The sequence below is a fragment of the Amphibalanus amphitrite genome, unplaced genomic scaffold (assembly GCF_019059575.1).
Source record: "Amphibalanus amphitrite isolate SeventyFive unplaced genomic scaffold, NRLGWU_Aamphi_draft 001425F_arrow, whole genome shotgun sequence".
Lineage (NCBI taxonomy): Eukaryota > Metazoa > Arthropoda > Thecostraca > Balanomorpha > Balanidae > Amphibalanus > Amphibalanus amphitrite.
In genome coordinates, this window is record NW_024882918.1 from 126208 (window position 1) to 143573 (window position 17366).

The window sequence follows — 17366 nt, forward strand, 5'->3', positions numbered from 1 at the left end:
AAATATACTAGCATGCCAGCATCAGTAGATCCGTTTTGGTTTGGTTATGCAAAGCGTTGAGTGAGGCGTTAAAACTGAATGTTGTCACATGCGTCAATGTAGCGCAGCATTGTAGCAAATACCCTCATAGTCATGACGTCTGTTTTGCACGGAAGGCTTGCCATTTTGAGTTGTTTTCATTGCCATTTGACTTATTGACTTCTGTGCGATAAGCGTTATTAAGGTAATTTATTTGCAATGCAGGTAGGCATATTGACGAGTAATGTAATTATATTCCAAGCGTCTGATGCTGTTCCACCTCACGGATCTGTCATGCGGTACAGTCTACCCATTCAGGCGTCAGACATTACGCCGACTCGCTCACGAGTCACGGTACAGCGAGAATGAAAGCGGGAGACTAGTTCAAGCTGGAATTCTTTGCTGTGAAGATCTTGACGCACGTCATTTTGCCACGTAGTTGTTTAGATTGAGAGGACGCTAGACACGTGACATGGCTACCTTATGGCAGATTCACGGCAGACCCCGCTTTCCTGAATAGCCTGACGGACTGAAAACGATGGCTATGAGACGATAAAAAGAAGAGGCAGGCAGCGTTTAGGGTGATGTGGAGTTTATTTTTCTTTCAAGATGTTCACCTGATAGGACAATGAAGGCTTCAAACAGTAGCTGAATGTTTTTCCAAAGCTTGTTTTTTCTTTAAACCAGAAACAGGGCTGAGAAGACGATTTTGTCTACACATGATAACCGAAGGTTTGTTGTCAATAGTTAAAACACTATTCTTTAGAATTGTGTTTTTCTATTGAAAAACAAATCTGAGTTCCCTGACAATTTGGCAAAAGCTGCCTGAGATCAGTACAACTTGATGCTCTTGAAAACGGCTGGTCCAAATATTCTGATTTTTTCAGGATTTCTAGTGGGCCAGGTGATCTACGTTCTGGTATGGGTCTCCCCTCCGCAGACCATCTGGTGCACGTGCCACGTGACTTTAAAAATTCCCGTGTTAAGCCAATGGGGAAAATGAAAAAATGCGTTCCACGGCAGATTGCTCGAAAACGATCCAAACGACCCCCCATTTTCTTACATGCAGATCAACCACCATTCGGTGCACTACCCATGGGTATGTCGCAAAGTGGCCGGAAAAGTCCAGAACCACGTGCCACGTGCCGTTGAAAATGACCCTGCACACCGGAAATTGGGACTTTTGGTCATTTCGGCGCACCCATGATGCATACTATGGCGTGGGTGACCAAACAATGGGTGTCATCCGGTCGGCAACTGTTTAAGGTGTCGTCCAGTGGGCCAAAGTGGTAGTTTCAAACTTTTGGGATCCACCACTCTGGGGATTCTTTTTGACAATATACTTACGTTTCTTGGCGCAATGTTCATTCCACCCAGCCGGTCGTCAATGCGTTAGATGACCCAAATGACGATTGACCTGAAGGAAGTTGGGGGCGAGGAACACGCACGTGCCATCCGTTTTTTACTCGGGCGCTTTCATCTAGGAGATTTTTGCAGATACGTCAATGCGTTAGATGACCCAAATGACGATTGACCTAAAGGAAGTTGGGGGCGAGGAACACGCACGTGCCATCCGTTTTTTAATCGGGCGCTTTCATCTAGGAGATTTTTGCAGATATCTTTTTGATTTGTGAAAATGACCAGCCTAGCGGTATGCCAGCCGCTGATAAATTATTATCTTGCTGCGGCCGGGCGCTTATTTGCGGTGTTTGCGTTTGGCGGCTGGCGGGCGACTTTTAGTCGTTTTCGGTTAGCAGTTAGCGTCGGTGCGGTGCGGGCGGTTTTATTTTTTTCGGCGTTTCGGCGTTTTTTTCTGTGTGGTTTGCGGCGGTCGGGTGATTTTTTGCCGTTTGCGTTGGCTTTTCGGGCGTGCGTTTTACACGTTTTGCGGTGTTTACGTTTTGCGGCGGGCGGGCGTTTTGTGTTTTTTTGCGGTGTTTGTCTTTGGCGGCGGGCGGGCGGGCGGGCGGGCGATGCGGGCGGTTTTCTTCTTTTTTTTGCGTCGTTTGCGGTGTTAAATTTGTTTGCGGTTGGCGGGCGGTTTTATTGTTTTGCGGCGTTTTTGCGTTTTTTATTTGCGGTTTGCGGCGGGCGGGCGTTTGTTTATTTTTTGCGACGTTTGCGTTGGCGTTTCGGGCGTGCGTTTTGCGCGTTTTGCGGTGTTTGCGTTTTCCGGCGGGCGGGCGTTTTTCACAATTCAAAGTCCAAACCTTCGGGCCACAGCGCTCCTCGAAAAGCGCTGCCCTCGAGTATATTTAGATGCAATGCAGTGTTTTGTCAAGACCATATTAATTTATCTTATCAACTGCACTCAACAAAGTCTTTGAGGAGGGAGACTTATGACGCAATTTAAAAGGCGGCACAATTATAAACCTATTTTCACCATGTTAAATGTAATCCTTCGTAATATTATTATTTGTGATCTACCAAATGCCTACACACAACACACATGCCTAATAAAATAGCAGGATGGATAACAAAACAAACGTTCAGACATTCCAACTAACGTTCAATCGGTAGTTACCGTATTGTTATAAACGTCTTTTAAGTAAAATTTATTCCATTTTGCTCTCTTTCATTCAAGACTCATTACACTTTTTATGTCTTTTAACTGTGACATGACTCGTTACAGAACTCGTGTATGTTGACGATTATTTCCAATAACTGATTCTAATTGATTCGAGCTGTTATTCGTCCGATCACCTATCAATGTCCAGAGGCTCGGTGGGCGCCCTTTCACGGGCATTTGGTGACGTGTCTGGGGGTCACAGGATGCTGGAGGTGGCCTAATTGGTACCGATGCCCGCTGCGGACACACACAGACACACAGACACACACCTACACAGGCAGCCCGGTGCGGAGCTCCCGTCTGATTGGCTCTCTGGCGGCCCACGCCGGTCTCCTATTGGTCCGCTGGCCGCGAGCGGTGCATTCGGCCCGATTTGAGGCTAGGCCCTCCGGAGCGAGCTGGTACTCGGAGCTCGGACCCCAGCGGTGGTGCACGTCCCCCCAGCACCTCTCGGCTGCACAGGTATGTACGGACGTCGGACGTGACGTGGGATACGTGGCCGGAGTACGTGACGTGACTGAGCAGCGGCTGAACTGGGCTGTTAACGTCCCGGTTGGTGTTTTCTGAACCAACATCAACGTGGCAACGCTGAAAGTGAGATGCAATAGTCTACTGGACATTTGTTGACCTCCCATGTGACGCTAAAAGGTTTGGGAAATGATCGTTTTAGGCAACGCAAGATGTGTAGGCATCGTGCATGCTTTGGTGGCACATAAGAGCCATCTAGATGAGCTTTTTTGTCAAAAGAGGAGGTACTGCATGTGATTAGATGATAGAGAAGGTCAAAAATTTAACTTTAAAATGCATATAGTCTTCGCCATGTTGACCGAATTTGATTTTATAAAAAAAGAAGCCTTTAACCAATGAAAGTGTTGCTAGATTTCGTTTTCATGTGCTCAGGCGATGCATGTCAAGACCTTTATGCATATCTAATTATGATGCAAAGAAATTGAGGCAAGACTTTACGCTTATTCAAAGTTCAAATCCAGTTACGACCCATTGATGCTGTTAGGCAATGTGATTTATTTCTATGGCGAAAGATAGACAATATTGCGAATTCAAGAATGTGTCAATAGCATACCTATTTGATTAAATTTTGTTCATAAAATCGCTCACTTCAGCTTTTACCCTCAACGGTACCTGGGTAAAAATCCTCTGACATCCTTGATGACACGGAAACGTCCTCGTCTTTTAATTAGCTGGGATTTCTCAGGTAAATGGTCGTGCTCCACTCCACGAGAAACAGCTAACGGTAGGCCCACTATCCAATTCACAACTCTCAGGCCAAGCTGTAACCTATGGACAGACTAATTACCTGTGGCAGGGCTTTGTAGAGCTGCTCACTGCACAGGAAGGAGGATTTGGGATTGCTATTAAGTGCATCGTACTGCATAAATACTGTCAAAACAAGCAAACGCAGTCGATATCGCCCAGACATCGATCTCTGGTGTAAAAAAGTTATCTCAACCTGGTGACATCCGTTAACCTCGGATAACTTTGGATTATTTTGACGAATGGCAAATCAAACATGCCTATGCATTCGTTGACACTGATTTGGACGCTGGCTCCCTTAGCTTGTTTTACCGTTTACGCGACTTTGGCCTAAATAATTCTTACCTGACTTCTAGGAGCCATTAATAAACACTGATTATCCCGTCTGGAATGTAGCACCTTACGCTAAAAAGAAATTAAAATCAAAATCACTTTAAAAATCAGGGCTGCGGAGTCGATGGATTTACGGCGACTCCGACTCCGACTCCGACTCCGGCTTTCAAAAACCAACTCCGACTCCGACTCCGACTCCGGGCAGAAATGTCGACTCCGATCGACTCCAACTCCCGACTCCGACTCCGCACACCTGGCAGGGCTGCGGAGTCGACAGATTTTCGGTGACTCCGACTCCGACTCCGGCTGGGGTTTCCAATATCGACTCCGACTCCGACTCCGACTCCGGTCACAACTGTCGACTCCGACCGACTCCGACTCCGACTCCGACTCCGACTCCGCAGCCCTGTTAAAAATCCACCGATTTTGGCCAACAGTTATGCGACATGTGGCGCAATAATTCGGTTAACTGATCGATTGATTAGGAGAGAAAGATTTGCCAAGATAGGTTCCAATAGTAGATGAAAGACTCCGTTAAATCTAATCAAATTTACCACAGGCATAAACGAAATCCTTTCTTTAATCCATGCGTGCCATACAGCGCAAATGCTCAACCCAATCAACAGATTGTGGTGATTCTGCGTAATCACGCATAATGTTATGTACAGTTGACTACAAAATGATGTTCCACTCCTCAGAAGTTATCAATTGACTGGAACGCAAAAAATTGCCGTTTATCACGCAATAAAGCGCGTCTATGGTGAGCTTTGGGTCACAAACTGTGAACCCACTGGCAGCCCGTGTGATGCGGCACAGCCTACCACTCCAGGCAACTCATTGCCTGTGACTTAAGTGGAATGTGACAAGTGTACATGCCTACAATTCTTATAAAAAAAAGCAAACAAAACAAAACACAATAAGTAGAATAAAACTTACAATTTACCTTCCATTTCGGTTATATTTAGTTTTGAATTCATTTTTCCACTCTCATAGCTACTTTTCCAGTTGTTTGTTTTTCATTAGATTCAGTCGCAACTTGAAGTTTGTTACGGTTGTCGAAGGTAAACGTCTCGGAAGGCTCTGTGATCGCGTGGGCCAATACATGGACGCTCCTGATCGTCTAACCAAGGTTGTCCTTGGTGAAAAGGACAAATGCTTATCCTTTCCCAATGTAACCGATCGAATTTCCCGTCGACATCTCACATCTGACTATAAAATAGTTTGATGCTCTACTCTTAGCTCTCTCGTTCGACCCAAATTATTTTGTGGTAGTTCTGTCCTTTAAAAAAACGTTTGAGTGCCTTCCTTTAGTTTCCATCACCGAGGCTTCTTTTTATACCGTTAAATCTCGTAGTAGACGGTGAAGTTCGGCCACCTTTTGATTCGACTCGGTGCTCTTTGCAATAGCCAATGCCGCAGGTTATGCTCTGTAATCTTTGGAGGCAGTGACTGCAATGCTGGGAAACAGCGAACGTCGGTGTTACCTGGGCCCTGTTTCACAGCACGCTACTGGTGTTTACTAGCGCTATTGGCGCTTTCGGTTTCCAGGGAAATATCAGCAAACTCTGACGCCCAAAAATAAATTTTGTTTGTGCTTCCATTGAAACCGAAAGCTCTAACAGCGCTTGTAGCCGGTAGCACCTGTCGTGAAACAGGGCCCTAGTCACTATATCTGCTGGAAGAGATGCACTTATCAAAGAAAGCCAGAAACTTGGTAATTAAGAGGATGATTGCCTCAAACTGGACAAAAAGTAAAACACACGAATGATCTTTGAATGTTTTGGTATTTAAATTTATTTTATGTAGTTTGCGTGCATTATTATCCTCAACTCAACCATACATTTACTCTCAACTCATACACTATAACCATAACATGCATTTCATGGTATAATTTATTGCAAATCTAATAACTTATGTAAAAGAGCAGAATTCACAGTGAGGGAGTCCTGGTCCAGCGGAACTCATTAGACATGTAACACTGTCTCGATCTCCTTTGGGGCACCGACGAGTAAGGTCGAGCGTTGACACTTCCTGAGGGAATGCTAGAATATCTCATTGCCGATCACATTGCGGAGAGATCGGCCAACTGGCCACCAACTTTACATATTCTAAAACCCGGTGGAGACGGGAAAAGTTGGCTGAACGTCGCCAATTTCGCCTACAGAATGGTCTCTCTCGTATTAACTTCAGCCCGGTAGGATACCGGTCAGGAGCGCCTCGCAGCTCTTTGCCCCCCCCCCCCCTTCCTCCACCCGCCCCCACCCCCACCCTCATACCGACTCGCCCCCCTGTTGCGTCTTTTCCCTCACCATCCTGTGGCAGTGGTAGGCTGCACCGCCCTGGCGCTTGGTGGATCCAGGCCGGATGACGAGCAAAGACGTGACCTTTGACCTTTGTCATTGTAAGTGTCGGTCGCCGCCCGGTGTCGTCACCCGTTTCGGGGAGTTGACGGCCTTTAACGCCGGCGACACTCAGTATGCGTAGGGCGCTCGTGTGCGTGCGGTGTATTGAGGTGGGGTGACCAAGGCGGGGCTCATTCATGACCCCCTAACGCGGAGGCTTGATCGGTGTTGTGAATGCAATGGAACGATATTTCGACATGCGATGAATCCGTGTTCTCTTTGAATTTATTCGACATCCGACATGAAGCGATGCTGGCTTTCAAGAGCCTATGACATGGAACTATTGCCTAACGCTTTAAGATCTTCTATTTCTTTATTATGGCTAGTAGAGTGTGCCTTTGTTTACATTTGGACAGCATGCAGAACCCCCTAACAGATGGTGGTATAGCTGGAAATACGCATATACCTACATAACTCGTACGGAAAATGCAGTTTGTGCTAAAAGGGTAATTTCCATAAAACGCATATACTGGCTGAGTATTTGGAGCCCAATGCCGACTTCCGGCGCCAATTACACCAGTGCATTATTTGACGATCAGCGTTGACGTAATGGAGATCCATTGCGCCAGATGCCACTGCTCTGTGCATGCATGAGGCCGTCTTTGGGCCAGAGTGAGCCTTTAATTTAGATCTAAATGTGGAGTAAATGCGAGCTAACTTAGCATTTGCCCAGAGCAAAAAAAAAGAATATTTTTTCGATCTCCAAGAAAAAGAATGTTTATTGGTCAGGTGCTGAAAAACTTTAGCTGTAAAAAAGACAGCCTGTGACTAAATTTTTATTTTCGAAAGAAATCCCACCGCTGATCGACACACTGCATTACATAAGTGAATGAACGAACTCACATTCGCGGCTTTCCTATAGCTATATGGTCAAAGCAATCATGAGAGCACCCGATAAGAGCAATCAATCCATCTTGTTTCCGATTGCTTTCGCCTTTGATGCAGAGATACTCGGAACGCTCATTTGTGTGCCTGCCCCTTATTGGTTGATCACAAAGAGAATAAATGTGGAGGGACAATCATCTCTGATTATCAAGCGAATGATAAAGGTCGTTGAGACAGAATATCAAGTCTATTGAAAAAGTAGCAGTCGAAAAGTTGAAGAAAAAGATGCAAGGTGAAGTTGAATTTACCTCTACCTTATGGCCTCTATAACTTGTCACTATGTCACACTGCCTGCATTTATCGGAAAGTCCTAGTTATGTAATTGATGACTGACGGCGGTGCGATTTTCGATCCTCACGTCGACTATTTGGGCTGTTGACTAAAGTAAAATCATCTGTCCCGTATCCAGTATTATGTCTTGTGGTCCGTCCTTTGTACTGTCGGTTGGTAGTGCAGAGTCAATTTTTAACACCAGAAAATAGCCAGCTGCCGGTATTTTATTTCCAGAAGTCGCCCACAGTGTCAACTAATCAAGCGAAAAAAAAAAACGCCAGCCAATGTCGAAACATATAAGTTAAGCTAGCTGATATTAACATTACCCATTTAACATCAGTGGACGTTTTTCGCCAGGATGGCGAAATTCGGGGAAAACTTAAGGCAAAAAAAAAATCCGGTAGCCGGCGATTTATCTGTTAGTGGTAAAACTGGCCTCATGTCTCCAAACGTCCGCTGACCGCGCTCCCTGCCCCGCCCCGTTCGCCCGCAGGCGGTATGTCGGCCGGCAGTCTTTGTGGCCGGGATGTGGGCTGGCGGACGGCGCTGGCCGTGCTGCTACTGTTAGTCCTGCTGCTGGTCGGGCCCAGCGCCGCCTACCCGTCCCGCTACACGAGCAGCCAGCGGGCGCAGCTGGACGCCGCCAAACGGGCCAACTCACGAGGTGAGTCACATCGACAAACGGGCCAACTCACGAGGTCAGTGGGAGCACCAAACGGTCCAACTCACGAGGTCAGTCACATCGACAAACTGGCCAACTCACGAGGTCAATAGGTCTTACCACCAAACGGACCAACTCACGAGGTCAGTGACACCACCAAACGGGATTTCTCACGAGGTCAGTAACAACATTAAACAGGTCAACTCACGAGGTCAGTGACACCGCCAAACGGGCCAACTCACGAGGTGAGTCACATCGACAGAAGGGTCAACTCACGAGGTCAGTGATAGCACCAAACGGGCCAACTCACTAGGTCAGTGACAGCACCAAACGGGCCAACTTACGAGGTGAGTCACATCGATAAACGGGTCAACTCACGAGGTGAGTAGGACTTACCGCTAAACGGGAAAACTCATTGAATCAGTAGGCCTTGCCACTAAACGGATCAACTCACGAGGTCAGTGACACCACCAAACGGGACAACTCACGAGGTCAGCGACAGCACCAACCGGGCCAAATCACGAGGTCAGTGACCATTCAGTGAACGCGCCAACTTACAAGGTCGTATGGCTATTTTTACACCATTAAAATTGAAAACAGATCAGTAGTGTTCTAAACCCTTTCCACAGCAGGAATGAAACGCAAACAGAAACAACCTTAACCGTTCTTTATTGAAGGGAGCTACCTTCATCTCATCAATTTTCATCAACCATTGTCAATTTGTGGGCATCAAAATTTAACTTGTAGTTGTGCTTGATATATAATAAATCAAGAGCACACCATGGGTGAATAGTTATTCCAATGAAAACTCGGCAACAGCATTATCCTGGTCTGAATCAGGCCAGAATAACAACAGAGCAAAAACGGCTGAATGAAACCGCTGGTGCGTGGATACTATTTCTGCAAAAACATTTCAGAAATGAACTAAGCCCGCATCCCTTCAACATGGTGTTAGTTCGATCGCGAACAATGTCGATGGTCTCTTTCTACAATGGTCGTGATAGAGTAAGTAATAACTAATATCATATATTCTTAAACGTGTCCGCAATTTGCAGGTGCTATCCGGGTACAACCGAAAGCAGATCGTTTCTACCTGGGACCGCGCTTCGGAAAACGGTCTGAAGTTCCTGCAGACTATGGAGGTAAGAGAGATGCTGGTGCATAAAACTAAGGAAAACTAAGCTTTACAGTGAATCATCAGTAAAACACCACCGTCTGGTGAAATTGCAATCGCTGCAGACATGGGAGCGAGGCGGTGACGGCGGCGGACAGTGACGTGGATCCGCCCCCCCCCCCCGCCCCGCCCCCGCTCGTGGCCTCCGGCGCCGCCTATTGAGTCGTGTCACTCGCCGGAACCCGGCTGTAGTGCAAACCGTCCGCGTCGCTCCCAGCGTGACCACCGGAGGTCTCTGTTTACCTCAGATTTTATTGCACCAAACGGCGTCACCTCTGTCACAAATCTGGTCAAATCGGGTCACTCAAAAACATCGCACAGAAGCGAAACGTTCTAGATTTGACGTTGATAGCGCATTTAACGAGATAAAAATGTTGTATGTTTTGTTTTAAAATATTGCTTATAACAAAAAGGCGTCATCGCCACATGGCCGCTTACTCCAAAATAAGTCAATTTGGAAGTTAATTTACGTAAGAGTCATTAAATTTGAAGCTTAAAAATCATTCATCGGTTTCCATATTTCGTCCAAATCAATATGCTGTTGTGCGCAGAGCACGCTAATCGGTGCCCGAGTCGCTGACTTTTGCGACCCCGCGCTGACCTACACGGTATGCAGTATATTTACAGACCCCGGGAATTCCATGACCTATGTAACACCAAACTGACCTCTGTGACCCCGTGTTGACCTCGGTGACCCGTACTGACCTCTCCCGGCGCGTCATTGCCGTCAGAAGTGGCCGAGTCGGGCCCGGTGGATCTAACTGAGGCCGAACTGACTGATGCGGACCAGTTCAACTTCCGCTGCTCTCTGGTAGAAGCAGACCGAGTCTACAGATGTCGTCTGTAAGTTAATATGAAAAACCTCATTAAAACATCATAGGATGTAGGTAAATTGCCTATGTAAATTTACAAAAGATATTTAAAATCTAGATTATAACGAGTGAGCTGTAATGATTGCATTACAGTTCGTTACGGCTATTGTTTGTTTTTAGGGCACGCCGACCATAGAAATGATTTTGCGTCCATAACGTAACGACCTCTTTTTGTACGCTGTCTACCTACACGGTATTTATTTACCTTTACGTTATCAACATCGGAAACCTCAATATGTGGTTTTCACAGGCACGCTGTGTGACGTGCGTGTCCGATAAAAACCCTAATAACTCAATCCTTTTCAGAGGTTTGGAGTCTCCGCGACTGCCAGCTGAGTGACGCTGAAATCAGTCCGTCTCCGCCGGAGACACAGCAGCCTTACCAGGGCAACAATCAGCCTCCAACAGCCATTGAGGGGTCAGAGGCCGCGATCAGAGGTCAGAGGCCGCGGTCAGAGGTCAAACAGAGGTCAGAGGTCGGCATGGCAGCCATCTTGGTACACTACGAAACATACCGACAGAGATGTCACAGTGCGGCGTGCCCTTGTCAAAAACCGCGGTGTCGGACCTCCGCTCGGCGGGCGACAAGATACACACAACCCCGAGGCTGGCGTGCGACCAGAATACCTCCAAACGCTGGTCTCCCGTCTGCCCGCGGGTCACTCGTTACTGTGAAAGGATATGTCGGCGAAATGCGCTCCCTTCGTAACGATTCTGGACGTTTTCTGGGCGGCTCAGATACGTTCCTCTCGACTCTGTAGTTACGATGATGTTACAGCTGTGGCTAAATAATATACGTTTGATGATGAACATTGGAGTTGTTTTCATTAGTGAACGCAATGACTCCATCTCGGTGTGCAGGCATCTTCAAATGATGTTGAGTCATCTGCTCATCCATTTGACATTGACCTGATCTCGAGAATAATCTCAAATCCGTTCATCGATTTGGACTAAAGTTCTGATGAAAACATCTGCCACATTAAACACACGGTCAAACAGATTTAGGTATATCGCAGTGGCAGTGAATGGTGACGACATTGATGAAATCTCGTGTGAAGCTGTAGGACGGTAGGTATATAAGTTATAGCTCACCGATCGATTGGCCAACTGATCATGATTCATCGCTGGACAACAGAGCTCATGACCAGCAGAGACGACCAGGTAGTTTATTTATAAACTAGGAAATGATGGTGTCAGCTGTCCAACTCGGAAGTTATAATGAGATATCGGAGAAGTGTTGAGGTTAGGAAATCGAGTGTACTTCCGAGGCGTAATGATCATGGGAGTCGGAAGGTATGATGAAACGGTGAACAATGAGCATGCTCTATCTATATTTCTGTTTTTGAGAGTTATAGCCAGCTATCAACACGTTGAGGGCATTGCCTATTGGTCACTTGACGTGGTAATGTTTGCTCGGAATGGCGTAGGTACTCCCAACTTTTGGATTTACCTAATTTACAAACTTGCTTAGACAGACGTAACACAAACACTCAAAACTAACGAAAGAAACTAAAGATAGGTATTTTCATCCATCCCGGGTGGCCCAGAAAAAAACGTTCCCAACTTTAAATCAATATTTCTCAGAAAGTGATAAAGATACAACATTGAGACTTCGAATAGTCAATGCGGCATACATTTTCAGTAAATGCTATGATTTTTATGTTATTCGGTCAATTACTTTTTAAATGGTTCGTGTTTCTAGCATGCCATGTAAAAAATACTTTTTTGCTCAGATTTTTACTAAAAAATATGAGTGAACGGACCACTTCCATCTCGGCACCACGACCTGCAGCCATGACTGCTACTGGCAACTAGTCTCGTTGATGGTTCAGGCCTCAGGGTGACACATTCCCTCTAGCTTTTTTCCTTATTCGTTCGATAACTAGTTGATCTTCTTGAAGGGAGGGCGATCAGCAGTAACCCATGCACCGTGCCACTCCTGCTCGAAACAGGACTTGTTAAAACAAATGGCATCCATAAACACTATTTTGGCTCAGTGACAGTATTTGAATATTTGGCACATAAGTGGGACAAAATCTTTTAAAATAACAACACACGTTCTGGTTTCATTCACGTGTTCTATTTTTTCATTCTTTTTTTCTAACATGGTACGTCTAAGCCAATCATTACTGCCGTTCAACATCGGCAAAAAAGCAAAAACGTGTTACTTAATTCAACATAAGATTGCTGGCTTGAAAATGATGTTACAGTGTTATAATTTGGCATACCAATGCGCAAAGAAGTGACGCTACCTTGATGAAAATTTTGGCTCGTTATTTGCACTCGAATTTGAGATATAGGCCTCCAAAGTTCGGAACGTTTTTTTTGGGCCACCCGGTATATCCATCGAAAAGACTAGCCCATCCCCATTCTTCATTGTCCATCTCTAATCCAACGAGCAATCCCAACAAACAAGGAAAACCATCCAAACAAATAATCGAGCAAGCAGACTAACTGAAGCAAGCCGAATCTATCAACCGCGGTCCGTCTTTGTTTCAAAGAGCAATGATGTTCAGGCCAAATATCTGACTTCACGATCTCCTTTTTTCCAAAAAGCACCTGTTTTCCATTCACTGATGGACGGACAGAAATGTACGACCCGGGCTACTCTCGAATTGTCAGGATGTCACGATATCAATCTGCTTCTCTAGTGACGGGTTGGGATTCAATAAGAGCGCCGAATTTCCCGATTGATAGTGGAGCTCCACGACTGTTTTCAGACCATTTCTTTCTCGTACCTCTCAGCTAAGTTGCGACGGGTGGCTGCTTTGAAAACAGACAGCAACTCCCAAGCGTCTAACTTTCTAATCTGGGAAGTTAGCACACAAGGTACAAAATACGGCAATTGAAGTGAACTGTTGAAAATGATTCGTAACGATTGTGAATACTTATGTCCAGAAGTATGTAGGCAAGGAAACAATTGAGCAAAACTATAGACAGAAATAAAGATAACATGAATCCCAAATTCACATCTATGACATTGACCTATGACAGCGGCAATGTGAATTCGATAGGTGCAGAGAAGCTCGTCTACCTAATTATGACGAATTACTGCCTATTTTCTGTTTAATCACATTATTTGCTTTGGTAGGTAAAATATCTATAAATGTAGCCATTGCTGAATCAATATGTAATGACATCATTGCAAATATGTCACGCCACGACAGCAAGGGTTGAGACTTCTACCTATTTCGCGTCTTTAGACGCGTCTAGCTGGACGGCTACTGCGTCTTTCTGGCGACAGCTACCCTTAGACACGTCTAGCTTGGAAGTCTCCGTCCAACACTTGGACGCCACACTGAAAACAAAATGACACAAAAAACGACTAAAAACGCACAGGCAGAGCGTGTTAACTAGGCTTTCTTGTGTACCCTGCATCATGCATTTTTTGACCCGTCGCAGACGTGTCAATTTACAAATGTGTTAACCCAGTCGTGTTGTGTCCTAAAACACAATATCATTGTGTCTTCAACACATAAGGCTTGTGTGAATACATTTGCAGAATACAAGGTAAATGTGTTACTATATTTAACACAAATCGCAAGTGAAAGAAGGAAACACGTGGTGATTATGTAGTTTGTTACCGGGGCGCAGTTGAAGGGACTTTGGCTTTAGCCGGACAGGCTGACTGCCAAAGCCGGGCCCCGAGTGGAATCGGGCGCTCGGGTGCGGTCAGAGCTGAGTACCCGGCCGGCCGACCCATAGGTCAGAGCGCGGTCAGGGCTGAGCACGCGGGCGGCCGACCCATACACGATCTGACGTTGCGCCCGGTCGGTCGCTCCAGGGCCGAGGGGTGAACACGTCACTTGGACGGCTCAATTAGTGCACCAAATGACGATGCCCCAATTTGGAGGACTACTGTACAATACAGTTATCCAGAAAGCCGGGATAAACTTCCAGCCACCAATTTTTCAAATATATGCTATATAGACCGAGGAGTTTCTCCCTCCAAACAGACGTTAATTAGCTATTCTTCAGCTTGCACTTGATGCAATCAGCGCATATTGCTCTAGACAATTTATCATGTATCGACTCCCTCGGCTGTATTGTGCATTTTGACCTTTCTCAAAACACTTTGGCAAATTTTTACAAAAACGCAGCATAAAAGTCGGTGCTCGAAAAACGCCCTCTGTTATCCCCATCTGAAGTTAAGGTTCAGAGGTCGCTCACTGGTGGATGGCACGGTATATTTGTGTAAGGGTACACGTCTACCATATCCGACAACACATGATTTCGATACACTGATGCATTACATTCGTCCAGCGTGCTTGGCACGAGAAAGTGTGTCATTATTCTGTTTTCTGTGTTATCAAACGTGTCGAAGGTCCCGCCAAGCGTGAAAATACACAGTAGGGTGGCACTAAAACGGGGCTAAAATTTCGTTTTGAGAATCTTCAACGGGACGGGCAGCCAATCTGTTCTACCACCCGAGAAAACGTTGGGTGTGAAATATTTTTGGAAAGTATGTTTATTTAGAGGTAGCTCAACCAGGTCAAAGTTCACATTTTTGTGAAAAACACAACTTTGCCAAAATTTTAATTTCCACGTGTATTTCTGACGTTCACAATGACATTGGACGTTGTCAAGACTTTATCCAAACGTTTCAGCACCTAAAGCTCAGATATATAGGTACATATGAGTACATAATTCTTTTGAAGGTATGCATAACTTACTGCATAACTCCATGAAAAGAGAAAGCGGTATCATCCGTAATCAGCCAACACTTGTACACATCATTCGTCGGCTAGTCTTGCCTACTTTGAAAGTTACGACCGCCGTGCGTATGTCAGAATGCTTGCGTCTTTGCTCCTCGACGACCTACAAGAGGAGCTGCTGTTAGTCTTTATCCTTCGTGGGGGTCAGCTCGATTTCCTGGCCATCAACAAAATGCCTCGTTCCGCGAAGTCGTAGAGGCGTGAAGAGACCTCATGTAGCGCGTGGCGGCGTTGTAGAATGGCTTGAACTCCCAAAGAATCGGATCCTTCAAGAGGAAGTCGGTGTCCATACCGAGGATGCTGAAGAAGCTTGTGAAGCCAGTTGTGATATGACGAAGTCTGCCGTGGACTTGCTAGAGACTGAAGCTATAGTAAGTTCAACGTGGGCTCGACGGGGGGGGGGGGTACTCGACCCTCTCCTTCTCTCGTAACGATGCAGCCATCTCACGTTCAGTAGCAGCGATCGTAATCTCCTTCATTAGAAGTTGAGGGCGACCAGCCTCTCATTTAGAGATACCAGAGGTGACGGCTGAAGACAATGGCTGTCGCCTTGGACATCAATTCGAACACCAATTCGTCCAATTCGCACTCCAGGAGGGACTTGAGGAAGTCGAGATCTTGCGCTGGTGCAGACGCCAGAAGCAGTGCATTGAATCGAGCCGAAAACTACGTTGTTACCACAAAGGTCACGATTCGCTGGAGGCTCTTCTTTTTAGACGGAGTGAGCCGGGATTGTGCTCGGAAGAGGTAAAGCTTCATAGCGTAAATGGCATTGGTCAACCAGCACACACGGAGCATATCGGGGCGAGCGATCTTCATACCTCATTTCGGAGCACCACCGAGGACAGTGATGGCCAGCTCCAGCATCTCACGGTTGTCGCGTGAGTGCTGTTGGTCTAGGATATACGACCGAGGTGTGCAAGAGCATCACGCGAGTTGTAAAGGTGGGACATGTCACAGTTTTTGAAGGTTTATGGCTTCGTTCCATCTATAGACGCCCACTTTCTATGGAAGCGCTTAAACAAAACGTCCGGGCCGCTGGACGGGCCGAGGCAGGCTGAAAATGTTTGTATAGAACAAACTCGTAAATGTCGTGGCAAGGTGGATCAAGTCCTGCTCGAGCCACTGCTCGATGATCGTGCAGGCTCCTGCACTGAGGCCGGTGTTCGATGCACTTGTGTCAAAACTGAGCGCTTTCACTCAATCCTTCAACTCTCACTCATCGAGGGATTCCAGAATAGCGTTTGCTGCGGCCAGGGCACTAAAGAGTGGCTGCGGCCTGTCACTTTGAGCCTGGCCAGCGAAAAATGTTCTGCTGAAATGACCTAGCAAAACAATTTATCTTTTTTTTCACGTGCACGTCTTCTCCCTGACATCACGAAGACACGGAGACCTGCCCTCTGGCCGTACACTGGCAGTGTCCCCCTGCGCATCAGTGACCGGGGATACATAAGCAGAGTAAATGCGTATTACAAACGGATCACAGTACTCAGCAAAGAAAAACCATTCCTGATACGCATTTACTTGCTCATGTAACCCCGGTAAGTGCTAGCAGTCTCGTGACCCTTCCCAACCATCATAATACGAGAGAAGAGCTGAAGTTGCACGCCTGGCAGCGGGCTACCGTCAACGAACAAAATAAGCTAAACTACCCTGTACGGCCATTGGTTGAATCACGCAGTGCGTCACAGCGCGTTTGCGGCAAGAAACACTGTGGTTATGAAACAAATAGGAGGGCATCTATCATTCATTTAAACGTGTTACGTCTCAAATATGGCAATGCTTTGAAAGGCGCGACACATATCTGAATCCCCGTTCACAATGTACGTTTGGTCAATATGTACCAATTATGACCCCATTGAGCTACCTCTAAATATAAATATTTTTTGGTAAAATTTCATACAGAGTATTTTTTCGTGAGGTAGAACAATATGGCTACCCGTCCCGGTCGAAATTAAAAAAGTCGAAATTAAGTGCCACCCTAATACACAGCCTTATTGTGTTTTGGGTGCGATTAACACATGACTGATGTGTTACCAGTACAGAACATGCCCTCACTGTGTCGATTTGTTTTCAGTGCACGTTAGACGCCAACTTGGACGTCTGCTCAAGTTAGACGCCAGTTGGACTGCAGTGGAAGTCTCCACCCCAAAACAACTTTTTCTTTGAGAAGAGTCTCATATAACTGAGCA

General features: G+C 46.2%; 1 protein-coding gene across 1 annotated transcript; it reads left to right on the forward strand.

Moving 5' to 3' along the window:
- Window positions 1-2980: 2980 nt before the first annotated feature.
- LOC122372973 (RYamide neuropeptides-like) lies at window positions 2981-11267 on the forward strand. The gene is made up of 5 exons (XM_043350676.1): window positions 2981-3049; window positions 8246-8416; window positions 9469-9555; window positions 10319-10430; window positions 10766-11267. The coding sequence occupies exons 2-5, from the start codon at window positions 8251-8253 to the stop codon at window positions 10797-10799; spliced, it is 399 nt and encodes a 132-aa protein (XP_043206611.1). The 5' UTR covers window positions 2981-3049; window positions 8246-8250; the 3' UTR covers window positions 10800-11267.
- Window positions 11268-17366: the final 6099 nt, after the last annotated feature.

What these genes read in the sequence shown, in the direction of transcription:
- LOC122372973 (XM_043350676.1), top strand. Translation starts at nt 8,251, where the DNA reads ATGTCGGCCGGCAGTCTTTGTGGCCGGGATGTGGGCTGGCGGACGGCG. An exon ending in CAAACGGGCCAACTCACGAG is followed by an intron (nt 8,417 to 9,468) that starts GTGAGTCACATC and finishes CGCAATTTGCAG; the next exon opens with GTGCTATCCGGGTACAACCG. An exon ending in AGTTCCTGCAGACTATGGAG is followed by an intron (nt 9,556 to 10,318) that starts GTAAGAGAGATG and finishes CATTGCCGTCAG; the next exon opens with AAGTGGCCGAGTCGGGCCCG.